Source organism: Leopardus geoffroyi, chromosome A3, assembly GCF_018350155.1.
Source record: "Leopardus geoffroyi isolate Oge1 chromosome A3, O.geoffroyi_Oge1_pat1.0, whole genome shotgun sequence".
NCBI classification, from domain to species: Eukaryota; Metazoa; Chordata; class Mammalia; order Carnivora; family Felidae; genus Leopardus; species Leopardus geoffroyi.
Genome location: NC_059336.1, coordinates 11,026,630 through 11,045,091, shown reverse-complemented (window position 1 = coordinate 11,045,091; position 18,462 = coordinate 11,026,630). Strand labels below are relative to the sequence as shown.

General features: G+C 40.9%; 1 protein-coding gene across 6 annotated transcripts in view; it reads right to left on the bottom strand.

Annotated features, from left to right (window-relative positions):
* Positions 1-219: 219 nt before the first annotated feature.
* LOC123580012 (activity dependent neuroprotector homeobox) overlaps positions 220-18,462 on the bottom strand; it is a 33,238-nt gene continuing 14,995 nt past the window's right edge. For 5 of the 6 annotated variants that reach the window (XM_045444229.1, XM_045444225.1, XM_045444227.1 and 2 more), the window contains 3 exons: positions 8,100-8,212; positions 6,196-6,288; positions 220-4,425 (listed from right to left, as the gene is read on the bottom strand). In XM_045444229.1, coding sequence (XP_045300185.1) covers positions 1,318-4,425; positions 6,196-6,288; positions 8,100-8,207 — 3,309 coding nt within the window. In that variant the 5' untranslated portion in view covers positions 8,208-8,212 and the 3' untranslated portion in view covers positions 220-1,317. The remainder of the gene's footprint in view (positions 4,426-6,195; positions 6,289-8,099; positions 8,213-18,462) is intronic. The other variant, XM_045444230.1, reaches the window with a different exon arrangement.

The window sequence follows — 18,462 nt, the reverse complement described above, 5'->3', positions numbered from 1 at the left end:
GTTTATTTTAGCAGTTAAAAAAGGAAAAAGACGAAAACAAAACCAAAAGATTTTGTAACAGGTGCCTTGAGAGAAAGCATTGTTTTATGCCAATGGCACATTGTGGTCTTTCACAAGTTTCCTCAGTGGCCGTGGCTTGTCTCTGATGAAAGTGAGCCATGGCATCAGCTGGCACAAGACATAATGGACACAGGACTGTAATGTGTAATAAAGCAAATATTTACATTAAGCACAATACAGCAATTTATTTAGATGCTTAAAATGAATACAAAGGGAAATAAAGATCACAAAATTATACATACTACAACAGTGTGTCATATATTAGATGGTATAAATGAATACACCAGGGTGGTGTTTAACTAAAGATAAAACTAAATATCCAAAAATGCAGCACTCATTGGTTTGCTGCTTCAACACAACACACTTTCATACAGATCTAAAAGGTGTCAAAATTAGTAGCTGCAAAGTCAATTCTTGCATGTGATTTTAGCTTAAAAGATTTCAGAAAACAGATCTGAAATACCAGTTTTTGTTTCTGTCAGCTGTAATGTCAAGGATATTCAGAACAAGAAAAATTCTATAATACAAGAGAGTCCAGATATATATCTTACGTGGCTGGCCTCTGTTGCAAGATTGTACAAGGTTATGTGCAAAAACTAAGTCTGTCCAAAGGTCCATACTAGCGCAGTTTCAAGCTTTTGCTAGGTAAACTAGGTATAGCGTTTATTACACAGCAAGGGCAACACTAAAAAAAAAAAAAAAAAAAAAAAAAAAAAAAAAAAAAATCTATGATGGGTACACAATAACAATATCATAGGCATCACTTGAATAGGTCTAAAAGACTGTACAAATATACATTTCAACTATTCAGAATGAATACATGAAAAAAAATTGATTTTCCCCAAAGTCTACTATACACACGGGACTGGCAGCTTGTCTGTTGGCCCTGCACCACCACGCGAATCAGGAGAACGCCTCCCAAGGTCATCCAACCAAACATTTTACAGAGGGAAAGAAATGTCGAGAAGGCAGAAAAGTAAACCTCTGCTTTTCCTCGTGTGCGTTCGTGAGCCACCAGCTTCTTAGGTTTTCACATTTATTTACCGTATCTGTCACAGCAAGTTCTGAAGCCAGATCAGCCGATCGTGTGTCACAGACTTGGAAACCACCACCGGGCTGCAGTGGCCACGCGTCCCCGCAGCCCGATGACCCAGCGCTCAGAAGGCAGTGCCAGTGAGAGTACAGCTGTGCAGTCCTGCCGCCAGGAGAGCAGAGTTCCGGGCTGCAGCAGGTCCCCGATGCCAGAGAGCCTGGCACTTAGGCCTGCTGGCTGCTCAGTTTAACTCCGGCGAGGCTGCCGTGCATCGGCTCAGCAACCCCATCAGTCATGTTGTCAAACTGCTCCCCGTCCTCACTGTCAATTGTGCTATTCTGCCACTCAATCTGTGGGTTAGATAAGCGCTCATCATTTTCAGATGCATTCTTCCACTGTGACTGGTCCTTGGACCAAAACCCTTCGACTTTTCCATAGGAACTATTCTTCCATTTCAACTGCTCTCTGTCACCTTGCACGGTAGCCTTTTTTTTGGCAGCTGGCTTACTGCTTCTTGCATCTTCACTCTGGGAAGACTCATCAGACCAGGTTCCTGGTTTCATTTCACACGCGTTGTCCTCAAAGTCTGACACTTGCTGGGAACCAGGACCACTCTCAGACGGAGAAGCACCGTCTTTCCACTCAACAACATCATCCTGGTCAACCTCACTGTCAGAAGCATCATGCATTAGTTTGGTTGGTTCCTCAGTCAAATGAATAGTTCCATACTTTGAACCATCCTCCTCTTTTTGGTCTAGCTTCTCCGATTCTAAAGCATCCTCAGAAATGACCTTCGGTATGTGTTCCTCCGGGTTATCATTAGGGAGTTTAGGCTCAACTTCAAACACAGGGTCAAAAGGGCTACCACTTCCATTGGACTCTTCTTCCAAATTTTCAAAACTGTCTGAGGAGCTGTCCTCTTCCTTCCCAAGGCTGAGCTTTTTGTCAGCAGTTTTACTAGCATTCACTCTGGAATCCTTCTCATCGTGATTCTCAAACAGCCACTCGGCATCAAAATCCATCTCGTGCTTAACTTTGTTTAGTTCTTTCATGTTGAAGCCCAGTAACACACCGGGCTTGTACTTTTCACAGTCTCGGACACATTTCTTCCTCTTGTTGCTAAAATGGGAAGCAATGTCACTCTTCCATAACCATAAACTGGCAGCCAGCTTCTCAATTTCTCTCCGGGTGGGATAGGGCTGTTTGTTGAAATACTTCGTTAGGAAGCTTTTCCTGGCTTCGTAGGAATCATCTTCGTGACCCTTGGGGTCTAAAGCTAACACAACAGGCTCCTCGGGCTTCTCCTCAAAGAAGCTGGGCGAATCGCTATCCTCATCTAACTTTCGCTTTTTCAGCAAGGGAAATTCCACTTGCTCGTAAGTGCGCTTCACGGGTGCTAGGCCTGGTGACTGATTAAGCCGAGAGGGTGCGTTTGTCTTATCCTGGCCATTCTGGGTCTTTCCGACACCCCTACAGTGAACGAGATGCAGAGTGATAGTCGAGGCGGTCATGTTGCTGGTATACACACCAAGGCAATGGATGCACTTGTAGGTGAGCTTTTTTTCCACGGGATGAACCGTCTGAATAACTTGGTGCCTCTCTCGTAGGTGATGTGCAAGTGCATCAGATATGGGTCCTTTTAGGATTGAAAAGCAAAGAGGGCAAAGGGTTTTCCCGACATCTTTTTTATAGGGCACTGCTGCTTGAGGTGAACTTTTAACAGGGATATCTGCCTTTTCCTGAACTTTTGGCTGTGGCTTTGGAGGGACTGGAGGGTTATTTTGGGCGTGGTAAGCAACAGATTCAGCTGGGGCATCCCTCAGGTTGTATGTGGTTACAAGGAGATGGATGTTAGTGTGGCTACCCTGCTGCAATGTCAAATCAAAACTCAAAGTAGAATCTGTTTTAGGTCCCATCTCTTCATCAATGTGAACCATCCGCATGTGTGCCGCCATCTTTTCCACGTCATTGAAAGTTGAACGGCAATATGGACAAGACAGACCATGAATTAACATATGGTTGAGCAGGGTGTCTGTGGGCAAATAGCGATTACAGTAGAGGCATTTGCTAGTAAAATTGTGAATTTTCATAATGTAGTTGGCTACTGCTGGGACTTTCTCAGCTTTATGTTCTTTTTCGAAGTGCACACTATAGACATTTTCAGGAAAAAGCTCATTACAGATTGTACATATTTTCCACTTTTGAGTTGAGGAAGTATTGGCTGGGGGAGGGCCCGTGGCAGCTGCAGTAGGTTTGGAACTGGACTGACCTAATACTCTGGATGCCTGTGACTGGGAGAGGGAGGGAGACTTTAACTGGCCTGATGAGAGAGCAGAGGCATTAGCAGACTGCAGGGAGTATCTTGCTGGTGCCTGGGACCTCTGCTCTGACCCAAGCCCATAAGATCTTCCATTTCCACTTGGAAGTAGCTGCTTCACAGACTGAGACTGCTGAGGGATGGAAACTGGTGCGTTGCCACCTAGACCCAGTCTCATTGACTGACCAACGCCATAGCCCTGGCCTACAGATTTGACTCCATAGTTATTCTGCTGGAGGTGAACATTAGACATCATGTTGACTCCTGTAGAATTTAAGTTAGGCTTTGGTATTGAGAGTCGATTTACCATCTGCTGTGATGGCAAAGACCGGACATTTCCAGAAGCAAGGGAACCAATTCTCGACTGGAGTCCCATGCCCTTCTTCTCTTGAGGTTTGGGAGCAATTAGCATCAAAGGTTTAGATCGGGGAACCACCACATTTGTGTGCCCAATCATGGCAGTGACCTGATAGCCTATGCGTTCGTGGTCTTCGATGACATGTTGTACCAAAGCTTCGTAGGACTTTGGCATGAAAAGGCATCGCTTGCAGTGAATACTGCTCTCTTCCCGGGCATTTGAACCTAAAGGGACTGCACCGTTGAGTGATTTTTCACCTGCCTTTGCTATGTAAGGTGCTGCCACATGCTGAAAATGTTCCCTGTAAATGTGCTTCCTAACTATTTCATAAAGAGGATCTCGGTAAGTGCACTTCTTACAGTAATAAACAGCTTGTTCTACACTGTCAGCCTGCTTAGGTTTAAGGCCATCATTTTTGCTTTTATCTTTGAAAGTGCTGAGGCTGCTACTTGGTGCGCTGGCGTTTGGAGCATGAAATATTTTAATGTGTGTTTCCAAAGTCTTTTTGTCTGCATTGAAGGTACAGTAGGGGCAATTAAGGAGAATCCTATTTTCAAAGTCTTCACTATGGACATTCCGGAAATGACTTTTGTAGGCAGAGAAAAATTTTGAAGAAAATGGACAAGCACTGCAGCAAAAAGGTTTTGTCCGGTAGTCCTAAAGAAAAGACAAAAACTGGAATGAGAATGCCACTTCAGATAGGCGCTAACAAGTTCTGGGTCTTCCCCCAGACATCCTCTATTTTTAATAGAGATATAATGATATTTTTAGAACTGAAACTCTGTAATGCATTAATTATTTTTCCTTCTGCAAAATGGATTTATAAAATATAAACCCAGACGGAAAAGCAGTTTGAAATCAAGTAATTTTATTTTGTTTCCAGAGTATAAACAAAATACTCCGTTCCAGTTTTCCTCAATGTTTAGAAAAGATCAAAGTCATATTTGCTGATTGGTTTTAGAAAAGCCAAAGACAAATGGCTTCAAAGATAAACATTTTACAGTTAGACACGACAAGAATAAACCCTGTGAAATCACTTTCACTCCCTGAATCAGTAAATCACTAAAGGTTTCGGACTTACTCTTCAGTAAAACTCAGGGCCCAGAGTGCTGTGTGCAATTAGGCAGTAAGATATAAAGATACACCTTTTATCCTATTCCCATCATGGAGCATCTTCAAAAATCTCAGAACATTTTTTCCCTCTGATCGAAGTACAGTGTAGTATTCAGATTTCATTGCTGATCAAAAAGCTACTGATTTGAAGAGTCTGCTTTCTTCTAGAAGCCATGCTCTCTTCTCAAGCAAGAGCAGCTTCAAAAGAAGTAATGAAGTGACAGCTGCTTTGACTCAAATTAAGAAGTTAAATAAAAATTTCCTATAGACTATGAGCAATGCATGGTGTTAAAAAGCCAACAAGTATTGCAGAATATACTGATTTCAAAGAGCAACTTCCAGAATTATGCTCATTAGCACCTGTGCAGTTTGTCCTTTGAAGACCAGTGAAACACCAGCTGGGCAAGAGATTACCTTTCCTCCGTAGAAACTTACTTTGTTTCAGATGCTGGTTTGTGGCAATATTAAATACTCCCCTTTTCCTTAAAGCTCAACCCTTATTTAGTGTTAGAATACGAAGCTCTGGGATTCATAAAACCGAATTAAGTGACCTGTCCCACTGGAAAGCTTTTACATTCTAAGACTTCTGGTTAATACCTTTTAGAAGAAAAAAAACAAGTAACTATACTATCAGATTTCTGACACAGAGTTGAAAAGTAGTAATTCCCTAAGTATATTCCGATGGACAAACAGATTAATAGAGTTACAATCGCTACTGAAATAGGTAATGGTAAAGTCCGCAGTGACAATCACTTCTCCCTGTGGGACAGGAACCACCACCTATACCACTTTCTCTGTCACATCTTCACCTGTTGACACTTGCTGGTGCCTTGAACTACCTAGTAGTGTTTTTAATTCCAATCTGTAAAAATTTAAGCTACACCTGGCACTGCCATCCTAACAAAGCCATCCTGCTCCACAGAGGTCGGATGACACCAACCTAGAAAAAAATACCCTCTCCAAAAAAATAAGAATTGTGACAGACACAAAAATAATGATGGATGACCTAGATGAACAGAATGTTGGAGGGAACAGTTTAGAAACAGAAATAAAAGAGCCAAAGTACTTCTGTGAGGGAATGGTGATATACACTGGGCCTCAACCTTTAAGTAACAAAATTTCCTATTCTCACACTTGAAGTTTCTGTCCAATGACAAAAAAGACAAATTCTTTCTAGTTTTCCCTGCCACTTAGGAAGTGGACATTTTCCACATTAGGTTGCTGCCTACAAAACGATGCATCATTATGAAAAAGCCTAGAGCTGAAAAGGGGATGTACCAAGGATGCTGTCATTAAGTCCCCTCTGCTACTTACCTGATTTTTTGTAAGTGAAGGGTCCCATAGTCCTACATCCTCCCATGTAGTGTTTTTCAAATAAAAGTCATTAGGTTCAAACTGTTTAAAATCCTAGAAAACAGTGAAAGAAGTTTACAAAAACATCATGATACCAACTCTAGCCCAACCTGACTTAAATCCCATCTCTTGGCTAGAGCTGGGGAGACACACAGAAAAACCAACCCCACCAAGAACTAAAAGTTAGGAACGATAAGGCTATTAGGAAATAGAAAAGGCATATGGAAGTTGCATTCAACATCTTCTAACAACCAAACATTCCCCTAAATGGTCAGCCAGGTTTCCAAGGAAACCAATTGAAGTTCTAATTAAGTAAAAAATTCAGCCACATATTAATACCAAAGCCCTTTTCATTAGAGTATTGTAACTCATCAATTGTGGTATTAAAATGGAATATGAACTAGCAATGTTTGCTTAAGGCACCATGGATGTGATACTCTGTTTCTGCAGGAAAAAAAAAGGGGGGGGGGTTGGGGGGGGGGTAGAAATGGACTGGGAAGAAAACTCACGATTTCTGGACCCACAAAAGGAAGAAAGAAAGCTATTTGAAGAAAGTAAGCAGTATTGTGTTAAATTTATACTCTCCTATAAAAATTTAATGGCCCATTTTCCCCCCAGGCCAGGAAGATAGCAAAGTCTTAGGAGAAAATTCCTCTTGGCTCCTAAAAGGTTCACAGTTCCCTGTGGAAAAATCAAGTACGTATAAATTCCAGAGGATGTAATGGGCGTAGTAACAGGAGGAACACATCAAATGCAGGATAGAAAAGGTATCTTCACATTTGCGTTTATTCTTATGCAGATTACCCAACTGAGTGCAAAGTGGAAGTGGATGGACTGTTTCATTGGGCAGATCTACCTGAATTTGTGGGGTTGGAGAGGCAGTGAACTTCCAGGCTTGGGGACAACGTAACTAGAGAAGCCCACTTTGGAGAAGCTTCAGTCTTCATCATACACCCCTAGAGTATTACTCATGGGAATCCGGAAAAGAAAACCCGTTGTATGAAGGAAATCACTTTTTAACTTTCAATTCCATCCAAACGTTTACTGAGTGCCTATTATGTACACAGCACTGCGCTTGGTGCTGCTTATACGTGGATGGGCAAGGTAGTTCTGGTCCCTGGCCAGCTGGAACTTAAAGGCTAGAGGGGAAAACGGCTTTAAATATTTCAACCAGAGGCTTTGACCAACTAACCAGCAAGATCTGGAGCAAGGAGATCTGGAAAAGGAGGAGACCAGCACACTGGCTATCCCACAGGGCTGTTAAAAGCTTGTAGAATAAACAGGTTAGAAAAACAGTTTGCAAAAGTCCAAACTGTTACACAAGGGGAAGATAATCGTCTATGATGGGTCAAAAGGGCCAACGACTGCTCAAATCCTAAGGAAAGAGACAACAAGCACCCAAACCACCACGCCTCAACAATCAGAAGGTCAACCAGAACACTCAGGCATATCAGAATGAGAACAGGCTCTGGAGTCCCGCAGACAGACCCTGCCATACGCTCAGCTGTGAGGTGAACCTATTTCTTTACCGGTTCTTCATCTGAAAATTGGATGAGAATTGCTACATTTCCCCCAGGGGTTGTTCTAAGGATCTGAATTTAGAGACCATTTTAAAGCACCTAGTAAAGTGTCTGACACGTATATGTCCTCAATGGTAGAACTGCTTTTGCTTCATGATGCAAAGATGAAAAAGCCCATTTTAGGGAGAAGGGAACAAGTTTAGCCAACTGAGAAAGCTCTGGGGAAGCTAATGCTGCAGTTAAAATTCAGAATCCCAGCTAAGAATTAACCATCCTGGCTGCTGACACAAAGTAATGGATCAGAAGCTGAGTCATGTTAAAATTAAAAAATGGCATGCTACTTACTTCTATGTGTTCTTTACAGTATTCCAACCCAATGTCACTAAGTATTTTTTTCACAGTTTTCCGGGCTTTTCTTAAACTGCCAAGATTGTTGACAGGAAGTTGGAACATAGTTTCTATTGGAAAAAAAAATTTAAGTCAAGTCAAAACACGTACAACTTGTAATATTTCCTAGTTCCACTGATGGCAGGACCACAAACCCTGGCCCACTGACCAAGAAGGTGAGCAGACACCCTTACCTAGTCTGTTCTGATACTTAGAGCAGGCAGGCAAAGTAAGTGCTCTCTGACCTTGTCTAACAGGACATCTTACATCATAGGTGGACTAGGAGTCTAATCTGGCACAATTCTAGAGCTTAACTTCATCACCAAACTGGTTTTCTTAAAGTGGAGAATTAGGTTAATAAATACCAACCAATTATTTTAAAATTGAGTGTGAGTGCTTTTCTCCTTGTGATGTTGAGCCTCTGAAAATAGAAAAATGTTCACCATTCCAGCATCATTGCCACATAATTTTGAGTGCCAGGGAAAAGAAGTGTTTGTTTTCTGGGAACCGTCCTGCATGCTGCTATGATATTCTTAAAGAAATCTCCTTCAGTGTTTCCATATACTATCCCAACTACAGACACTAACGGTTGTGTAGCCTACCCCCCAGCCAGCACCACACCTGGACAAAGGCACTCACTCATGGTGATGGGGAAAGCTAGGCACTCAGCATCAGAGCAAGTGCTGTGTTACAGATTTTAGGGGATCCTTTTGAAAAATGAAAAGCCTATATATGTGTGAAGGAACTGAAAAATTATTTAAATGACCTAACACATTAAAGCAGAAATTTAGATCCACTTCACCAAGTTCCTTAAAAAACAAAAGTTAAGAAAATAAAATTAGTATTTGTATGGCTTTCAACATGATCATTTATATTTTCCTATAAAATATGGTAAGAACTTATCTAGTAGTCCAAATAAATATTGTAGGATATGAAAGAGTTCCAAAACCCCACACTAGAGGCAAACCTGAAAGCCAAAGCATCAGGAATTAAAAGTTTAATACATGCAAATCTGGTTTTCTAATTAATAAAGGCAGGTACTCTCTAATATCACTACCATTTGTAAGCACGACCATAATCAACTAATCCAAATGTAATACAGAATCGTGTTGCCTCATTTATCATTCGAATCCAAAAGTCAATATTGTGGACTATGAAAAATGGAAGAGAGTGAAGCCTACACCAAAGCAAATAGTAACTCCTAGAATTTGATATGTCACCAGAACTTAGAAGTTTCAAAATATTCTACATGAAGTACTGAAGTGTAATTGAGGTCAAAAAAGAAAAGCACTTCACTAAAAAAACAAAAAACAAAAAAATCAGCCTTCCCATGCTCAACACCAAACTCCTCTATCAGCTAAGAAGCATGACTATGGTGCCCTCCACACTGTGCCATCCAATAATCAGCCTAGTGGTTAACAGGGGACTCAGAAGTCACTTTGCATACAAATTAATGTGCATTCAAGACCAAATCCATTATTCCTTGTGGAAATTTTATTGCTAAATTGTTTTTAAATCATCTCTTTGAAACTTTTTAACTAGTTGCTTAATAAAACCATTCCCCAAACTAGGTCATTTGGAGAAAGCCACCTGATAGAAATGTTTCAGAAATAACAGAAAATGTTACAGGCTAATTCTGAAGAGACCAGGCATCAAACAGATGCCCATAAGCACCCAAGTCTGAGAAGGGACATTTTTTGTTTATTCAATTCATAAACTCTGTGGGCCCAAACCCAGCAGTTCTTTCCGAACTTCCCTAGTCAGTCCTGCTTTACTTCAGAGGAGAGATGGGCCCAGAAGGCAGCCATTACTGGTCTCCCCTGCCTCCTGGATAGAAGCAGCTCAACATCTCAGCAAAACAAATGCCCAATGATCTGGAAATGTCGCCACCACCGAAGCCACCCACCTATACAGAAAACATCCTGGGGAGCTCAACTGCTGCAGAGGATAAAGGAAAACTCATTCTCCTAAGTGCCCACCATTCACAGCAAGCAAAATTGTTTTAAGACCTCCAACTGAAGCACCTCACTGGATGGTAGGTACCCAACTTATAAACCTATAGGTCTGAAAAAGTGAGTATGCTCATAAAGGAGCTTAGCTACAAGAAACTTATAATTTATAAAACAGCCATACAGTAAATCTCAAGTTTACTTAGGCTGAATTAAACAGATATATAAATAGTGAACATTGCTTACCAGAAAATGTTGTACAAAAATGGCTTTTTTTTAATGATTAGCAACTAGGAGGAGCCTAAGTTTACACTGAAAGATACAGAATACTCGGAGTTAAGATTCCTGGCATTTTTTTGAGGGGGGGGGGGTGTCTGGGTGGCTCAGTTAAGCGTCTGGCTCTTGATTTGGGCTCAGGTCATGATCTCACAGGTCGTGGGGACTGAGCCCCGTGTCGGGCTCAGCACGGAGTGCAGAGCCTGCTTGGTATATTCTCTCGCCCCTCCTCCCGGTTATGCTCATGCCCTCTCAAAATAAACAATAAACTTTAAAAAATGCCAGTTTTTTTGTTTTTTTTTTTTTTAATTATCTGGGGAATCCTTTCCACCCCCTTCCTCAGATGGAGGTACCCTCCACGTATCTTGCTTATGGAGATCACTTACAAGATTATGTCCATCTGGAGCGAGAATAACACATTCATTCATATGTGTTAGCACTATCAAAAACATTTACAAAGACTCTTGTTTTTTAAGTAAAACACTGCACAAAACAGGCACACAGTGTAAGAATATAAGCAAAGAAGCCTCCCTCCTACTCCTGCCCTCCAGCAATGGAGCTCTCCTCCTTCCTATAGGGGCCACCTTTATGTCAAGCTTTTCTACAAGCCAAAGGTTCCAAAAGAACATTTCCAACAAACTCTTATCTGTGAATGTTAGGATTAGTATGGATGATTAAGAAAAAGAACTCAAGAGCCCTATGTTGTTGTTTTCCCCAGCCTGTTGCTTGCTGTTAGGAAACAACTTCAGGGTGCCTTGAGTGGCTGCACTCCGTCTGTTAAGGTGGACTTCAGCTCAGGTCATGATCTCCCGGTTCGTGGGCTCGGGCCCCACATCGGGCTCTGGGCTAACAGTTCAGAGCCTGGACCCTGCTTCAAATTCTGTATCTTCCCCTCTCTCTGCTCCTCCCCTGCCTCTCAAAAATAAACATTAAAACAAAACAAAACAAAAAAACTCCAACTGCCGGCTTTAGGGTTCACCCATGTTATCTATTTGATTCATACTTTAAAACTTCTATAAGAGTAACTCCTGGCCTCCTCTGCAGCCCTAAAAAGCCCTTTAAATTAGAAACCTGGACAAGGGGCCCATACCTTAAGTGACTGAGGGGCAGGAACAGAGTAAATAAGAAATCAACTGGGATTAAGGGCTGTTGCCTCACTTAGCTAAAAACAAAGTGTTTACAACAATTACTCTTAGGGAGGAAGATATCTTACAATGTTAAAATTGTCTGGTGATGGGCTTTCAAAGGAATGCAGGATAGTCTTCCTCTTCAGATTTGTCTCCAGGTGGCTAGTTCTTTCTCTTGAACCTCCCTGGCCGTGAGGATGGCTATTTCACCAGGTCTGCACCATTATCTCAATACCAAGGAGAGCTCCCTTCAGTCATACCATAATCCTTTCAGCTCATGGCAAAAAAAGGGGATAATATCCAATAGAATAGAATGGAACCACAGTTGACCTGTTTGTCACTTCTGGAGAACCTATACTTTGTGCTCAGAAAAGGGAGATAAACAGGACCTAGTTGTTCCCTTCAAAAATCCATCGTGTCTAAGGGACAGGACCTATAGAGCACACAGTAGGCACTCGGGCACTGGAATAAAAAAGATGGTTGTTTTTACCTGCTAATAACGTTCCCCCTTGGAGCCACCCCTGGTACAAATGATGTGCCATTAGAAGGCCCTTCCTCCATTAGAGCAGAGTGTGCAGGACTCAGGTACACCAATTAAGAGTATTCTATCTCTACAGACACTGACTGGTAGAGTTAGTTGGACATGTGCCCAAACAAGACTGATAGTGGTGCTGAAAAGGATTCAGGACCTACTACTACATGCAGAAAGCAGAGGGAGGAAGGACACCTGTTCGACTTTTCCTAAACAAGAGCCAAGTACATGCCCATTTCTGCTTAAGCTTAGTTCATTCCTTTGCAACCAAAAATCTTAGTAGACCACTGGGCAGTGGGACACAGAAGAGGAAGTGAGCAAGAGAAAAGATGAAGAACTTTATGCCAAGTAATTACATCTGTAAATTAAGTCTAGTAGGAAGAATAAGAGTTTGCCAGGAAGACAGTCATTCTGAAAGATGATGTGGCCCCTGGTTTCATTAATCGAAACAAACACTGTATGAAAAGAATCACTTTCTAAATTCTAAAAGCTCAATGACTTATTTATTTTTTATATTGATTTATTTTTTGACAGAGCCTGTGAGGGAGGGAGGGGCAGAGAGAGAGACAGAGAGAGAGACACTCAAGCAGCCTCTACAATGTCAGTGCAGTCTACAATGTCAGTGCAGAGCCCAACACAGGGCTCAAACTCACGAACTGTGAGATCATGACCTGAGCCGAAGTCAAGAGCTGGATGCTTAACTGACTGGGCCACCCAGGCGCCCCTAAATGACCTATTAATAAGAGTTAACATTTCCAAGTATTTTATTAACAACGGAAAATAAGTAGCGTTTGGGTAAGCATATGCCATCTGATGAACTAGACTTAAAATATCAATTTTTGAGAATGATTTAAATTCACTGCTGCTGAATGATTCAGCCACACTCCTTCCTATTGATCTTTGAGAATTATATCCACACCTACTGATTGGGGCCAAAACATTAAAGTCTTAGTAATAATCCTGGCCAAACTCCTACTCATGCACTTTCTTAGAAAGCACGAGTCAGATGGCAGAAATGAAAATCTGAGATCTGTAGCCCTAAGCTAGAGATGAAATGAAAACACATATTGAAGATTCATCAAATACATACTCCTTCTACCCCTCCATATACCAAAAACAAAAACATTACTCCACATACCGAGAGAGTAAATGAGGCAGAGTGAGTGTGTCTCATGAGGACGTACCATCTATATAGGCTGAATCTGTACACAGGAAGGACAATACTACCTCACTGTGAACTTTCCTTAGGAGCAAAGAAGCCGATATTATCTGAGAAAAAGAATTATCCTTTAGGAAGCAGAATCTCTGCCGAAAGGCTTGAATCAAGCTAGGTGTCGTACTCAGGTTCTCCTGGGTTAGGAAGACGAACAGGAATCCGACAGACGGTGCTAGTTTATCTGGCTCAAGGCAAGGTTGGCAGGACCTGATGTACCAAGAGTCAATGAGGCTTGTCTATGTATGATAAGGTCCCTCACAGAGCCATCAGATCAAGGATAGCATCCTTTAGTCTCTGTTTTTAGGGGTACAAGAAAAGCAGAAAACATAACTGTGCCCACAGAAAGTTAAAAACAAAAAACCCAACCTTAAACCTTTGACCAGGCACAGATAATCAAACAAGCCAGAAGAAAAAAAAAAAAAAAAAGCCCCACATCAAACTTTTCCTTCAAGTGTGGATGTAACATGGGATTTTTCAGTATTACAATTCTTCATATTTTTATGTGCATTCTTATGTTTCCCAAGTTCTTAATAAGAACATATGGTGCTAATTTAACATGCCAGAAAATACGGAAGTAAATACGACAGCATGTCCTAGTTTCCATCACCCCCAAGTACAAGTGCAACTTTCTCGTATCTGGGAACCAAAATCTAAGCATATACCCGAGTGACAACTAATGCATCAGTTATGTTAGTGATTATAACTTGTAATTATCTTAAGCAAATGTTTCTAACAATGCACTGAGAGCTAGCCAGGAATGGTTACTTCTTCCTGGTAACACCGAAACATAAGCTGCTTAGTCTAAAACCAGGGTTTTCAACACCCCCGACACCCCCTTTGAAGAGGAAACCCTGGTTTCTAAATAAATCTTAACTGAATTATAAAAAAGTAGAGGGACTCAGGTTGAAATGGGAAGAGAAAAAAGGAAAAGTCTGTTCCCGAGAATCTCCTTGAAATAGTTACTTGCCTAAACTGTTTCTAAAGCAAATATATATGCCAAGGTGGCAGTTGTGAAATGTCGAATCGGGACCTGGTGGGCAATCACCCAAAGCAAGAAGTTTGATGGCTACAGCAGAATTCCAGTAGTTTACTGAAAATCTCCGCCACATAAAATTACAGTCTGATCAGAGTATGGTTATCAGAAGCCCACAATAAGCCTAAGGATTAAAGTACAGTTTATACTTTGATGTTGTCTTTTAAACTTTTCTACATTAAGCTGTAAAGAAAAATACACATCTGGGAAAATCTTTTACTGGGGGCTGGGGGTGGGATCAAAGGCCGGGAATTATGCCATTACTAGTGAAGAAAAATGGCAGTTGTTATTTTCTAAATTAATAAAGAATTAGGAAGACATTCAAACTACTACAATATAAACAATTACATTTTTTAAAACATCCTCAGTCCAAATTAACATGTAAGAAGAAATTCAGACCCTTGATATTAAGAAAACAAAGTATTCCAATGTTCTAAGGATTCAACTATTTATATAAAGATCTTATAACCCACACTGGGGTTTAAGGGTCAGATATATTTTAAGTTTAAATCGCTAACTAAATTTTATTTTTTAAGAAGCACAGACGTTTTAAGATTTTCATGAAATCTTCATGCTACCTATGATGTACTTTTTTTTTTAAAACAGCTCTTGTGACGTCTCTGTGGAAACATTTAGGACCCATTAAAATAAAAACTAGGCAAAAGAAAACATTTCCATATTTGTGCACTCACTCTTCCTCTTACCACCTCCTCAGCAACATATTTAATACCAGTCGATATCACAGAGCATAAATGTGGTTACTGTAAAACACAGTTTCTTTTATAATCAGTTAAGTGCTTATCTTTCCTGATAATTCTGGGATCAGAAGCAGTGAACAGACACATCTTATTTGCTTTTAAGGGTGTCACTAAGTCCTACATTTAAACTAAACCAGTCGTAAAAAAGTTTGTATGTTTGTATTTTGAAAAAGAAACCCTGTAAAAGCCTTTCTAGAACAACCTTCCAACGAGTGACAGTGTTGAGAGCCCAGAGCCTAACATTCAGTCTGGAAGCAATCACCCTACTCAATCTTTTTTTTTTTTAAGCCACAGTCCTGAACAGAAGCAGCTAATCTTTCAATTTCCTATAAACTTGGGCAAAAGACCTTGCAGATGCCAGAGGCTCTTCATAGAAAGGCAGCTCTAATTATCATCTCTCTTTCTCAATCCCAAATACCACAGAGCATGCAACTGATAATCCAGGAGCAGAATGCTCTTCTGGATTAGCAGATAAAACTGTGCAGCATGAGAGGTAGGAAAACAAAGTTTAGGCTCCCTTCTCCTTAATTAACAGAAATTGTGAAGTAGTGTTGAGGCCACAACAGGGGTTTATTAGGAAAGCCCAGGAGGATGAGGAAGAGAAATTACTTTGCAAATGAAGACACACTTGTACCAAAAACTAAATGTGAATAATGAATTATTTTGCTTAGGATAATCATGTTAGAGCCCTGTTAATAAAGAAGCAGGCAGGACATGTAACCAATTTCTGTTTTATTCTTATCCACTAACTGCATTGACTTTTACTATTCTCTGATAATAGTAAATCCCAATGGAGTTAATCTTGTCAAATACAAAACTGCCTCCAGAAAAAAAAGACATTTTGATGTCCTTCAAGTCTTAACCAAATCAATGATTAAATTCCTTAAGCTTTCATACTATTTTTTTGGTAAGTAGATGGCAACATGAGTATATTTATGCAAATATAGCATCCTGTACAACGTTTGGTCATAGGAACACTTTTGGCCACTGTTGACGAACCATGGGTGAATCCCTCCCACAAGCAGCCCTGCTCTAAGATCATCTCTCTGCCTGATCACCTTGAGTGAGCACAGCACAGACCCTGCCAGGAAGCTTGTCCCACGCCGGAAAGCTCTGTCCACAAGCCTAGAGCTCTCAGTCCGGGTACAGAAATCTTTAATCCTCTAGCCACAGAGCAGCCTTCCACGTTTTTCAGACCCTTTTTCCTCCCAAATATTCCCCCTTCTCCAAGTTACCCACACTCAGTTCTTTTCACCATTGCTTCTGCTATCACAGAAGCCAATCTCCAGTGGACAGGCTCCAGTCTGTCAATGTCTTTGGTGCCCTGAATAAACTTATTCCAGATATGCTAAATCAGAAGGTCAAATGGGACAACACTTCTCTAGTTCTGGATGTTACTGGGTTTTTTTTTTTTTTTCAAATTTTATTATTTTTTAAAAAAGTAATCTCTCTGCCCAACATGGGGCTCAAATTCATGACCCTGAGATCAAGAGTCGCATGTTCCACTCACTGGGCATGCCCTGGGTATTATTTTTAAATTAATGCTCCTGAAAGGTGTTATTTGTGTTGGCGGCAGCCACCTCACATGTGACAATTAACCAAGATTTTTTTTTTTTTTTAAATATGTGCTGCGTGTTTCAGTATTAGGTGGTTCAGTTGGTGAGAAAAAAAAAAATCTGTACTGAGTCCACGTTTGGTTTGAAGGGAAGTAATTATCAAGTCTTTAAGTATCTTTTCAAGTGAAGGGGCAAGAGTATTCGGATTCTAAAGTGGAACACTGTGAATCACTGAAAGAGCCTCAGGGTTGCCTAATCTAAACTCTTCTCATTTTACAGATTAGCAACTGAGGTGAAGCACCTGACCCAAGGGTGATCAGTTTGTCGGTGACAGAGCCTGTCGGTGACAGAGCCGGGTCTCAAGGCCATCTTCAGATCTAGGATGCAGCCCTCCTCCCATTACCCATTTGGACCAAGGTCTGATCTCTGACATTGAAGGTAATAAACAAGAGCATGTCAAATACATACATCTCCAAACGCCAAAACTTCAAAACTCAAGACTGAAATGACCTTATACAAGCTCAACTAAACTAGCTCAAGAGGTGAAACTGTGATTAAGAATACGCACATATCTCAGGTCAGATGGCCCCGTGAGATCCAGAGAACTGAAACAAGAACTTAGTGCTGAGACCACTTGCTCTAAAGTGCTCTTATCATCACCATGAATGCCAACTCACTAAACAGTCACGCTGGAAGGATATCTAGATCGTAATAATACCTTGCAAAACGGAAACCACAACCTTTGTATCCCTAAGTAAAACGACAGCTTTTCAAAAACAGACGTATCCTATGTCTCTCTTTTACCACCTTCCAATCATCAATACTCGAACCATGCTACTCCAAAAACTGCTTGGGAAAGAAGAGGCTTTGGTGATCCTTTTTCTTCTTCTGCAGAACAGGGTTAGGCAGGAGGCTGGTCTGCTTTCAACTACCTCTTAGGCTCTTTTTGGCAAATAAAGTTCCGTTCATTTTTGTTACAAAAGCAACCGGGAAATAAAAACCTACATCCACGTAAAAACCTGTACACGAAATGTTCTCACAGTAATTATTAACACCCAAGGAGAAACAACCCAAATCTCCATTAACTGTTAAATGGATAAATAAAATGTGGTATATTCGCATAATGAAATTATTCAGCCATAAAAAAGTACTGATATATGCTCCAACACAGATGAAACCTGAAAACATCGTATGAAATATAATGTAAAAGAAGTGAAAGATGTCAGCTGCCAGAGGCCACTTGTTATAGGATTCCATTTACACAAAAGGTGCAGAATAGGCAAATCTACAGAGACATAAAGGGTAAAGCTGCCAAAGGCTAGAGGAGTTGGGGGGAAGGTTGAAGGTGACTGCTAATGGGGACCCGGTTCTTTTGTGGGGTGATAGCTGCACAACTCTTTGAATATACAAAAAAAAAATCATATATTTCATGGGGTTGAATTGTATGGTGTATGAGTTACATCTCCGTAAAACTGTGACAAAAGAAAAAGGCAACTGGAGCTAATATAACAAAACGTAGAAAAGGCATGGAACACAAATAATCATACCCAAAGGCAAGGGTTAACATTGGGTATATTTATCCTTCTGGATTTTTACACACATGCAATTTTTCTTTCTTTCTTTTTTTTTTTTTTTTTAACGTTTGTTTATTTTTGAGACAGAGAGAGAGCATGAACAGGGGAGGGGCAGAGAGAGAGGGAGACACAGAATCTGAAACAGGCTCCAGGCTCTGAGCCATCAGCACAGAGCCTGACACGGGGCTCGAACTCACCGCGAGATCATGACCTGAGCTGAAGTCAGAGGCTCAACCGACTAAGCCACCCAGGTGCCCCCAAATTTCCTTCCTTTTAAAGGCTGAATGATATTCCATGCTA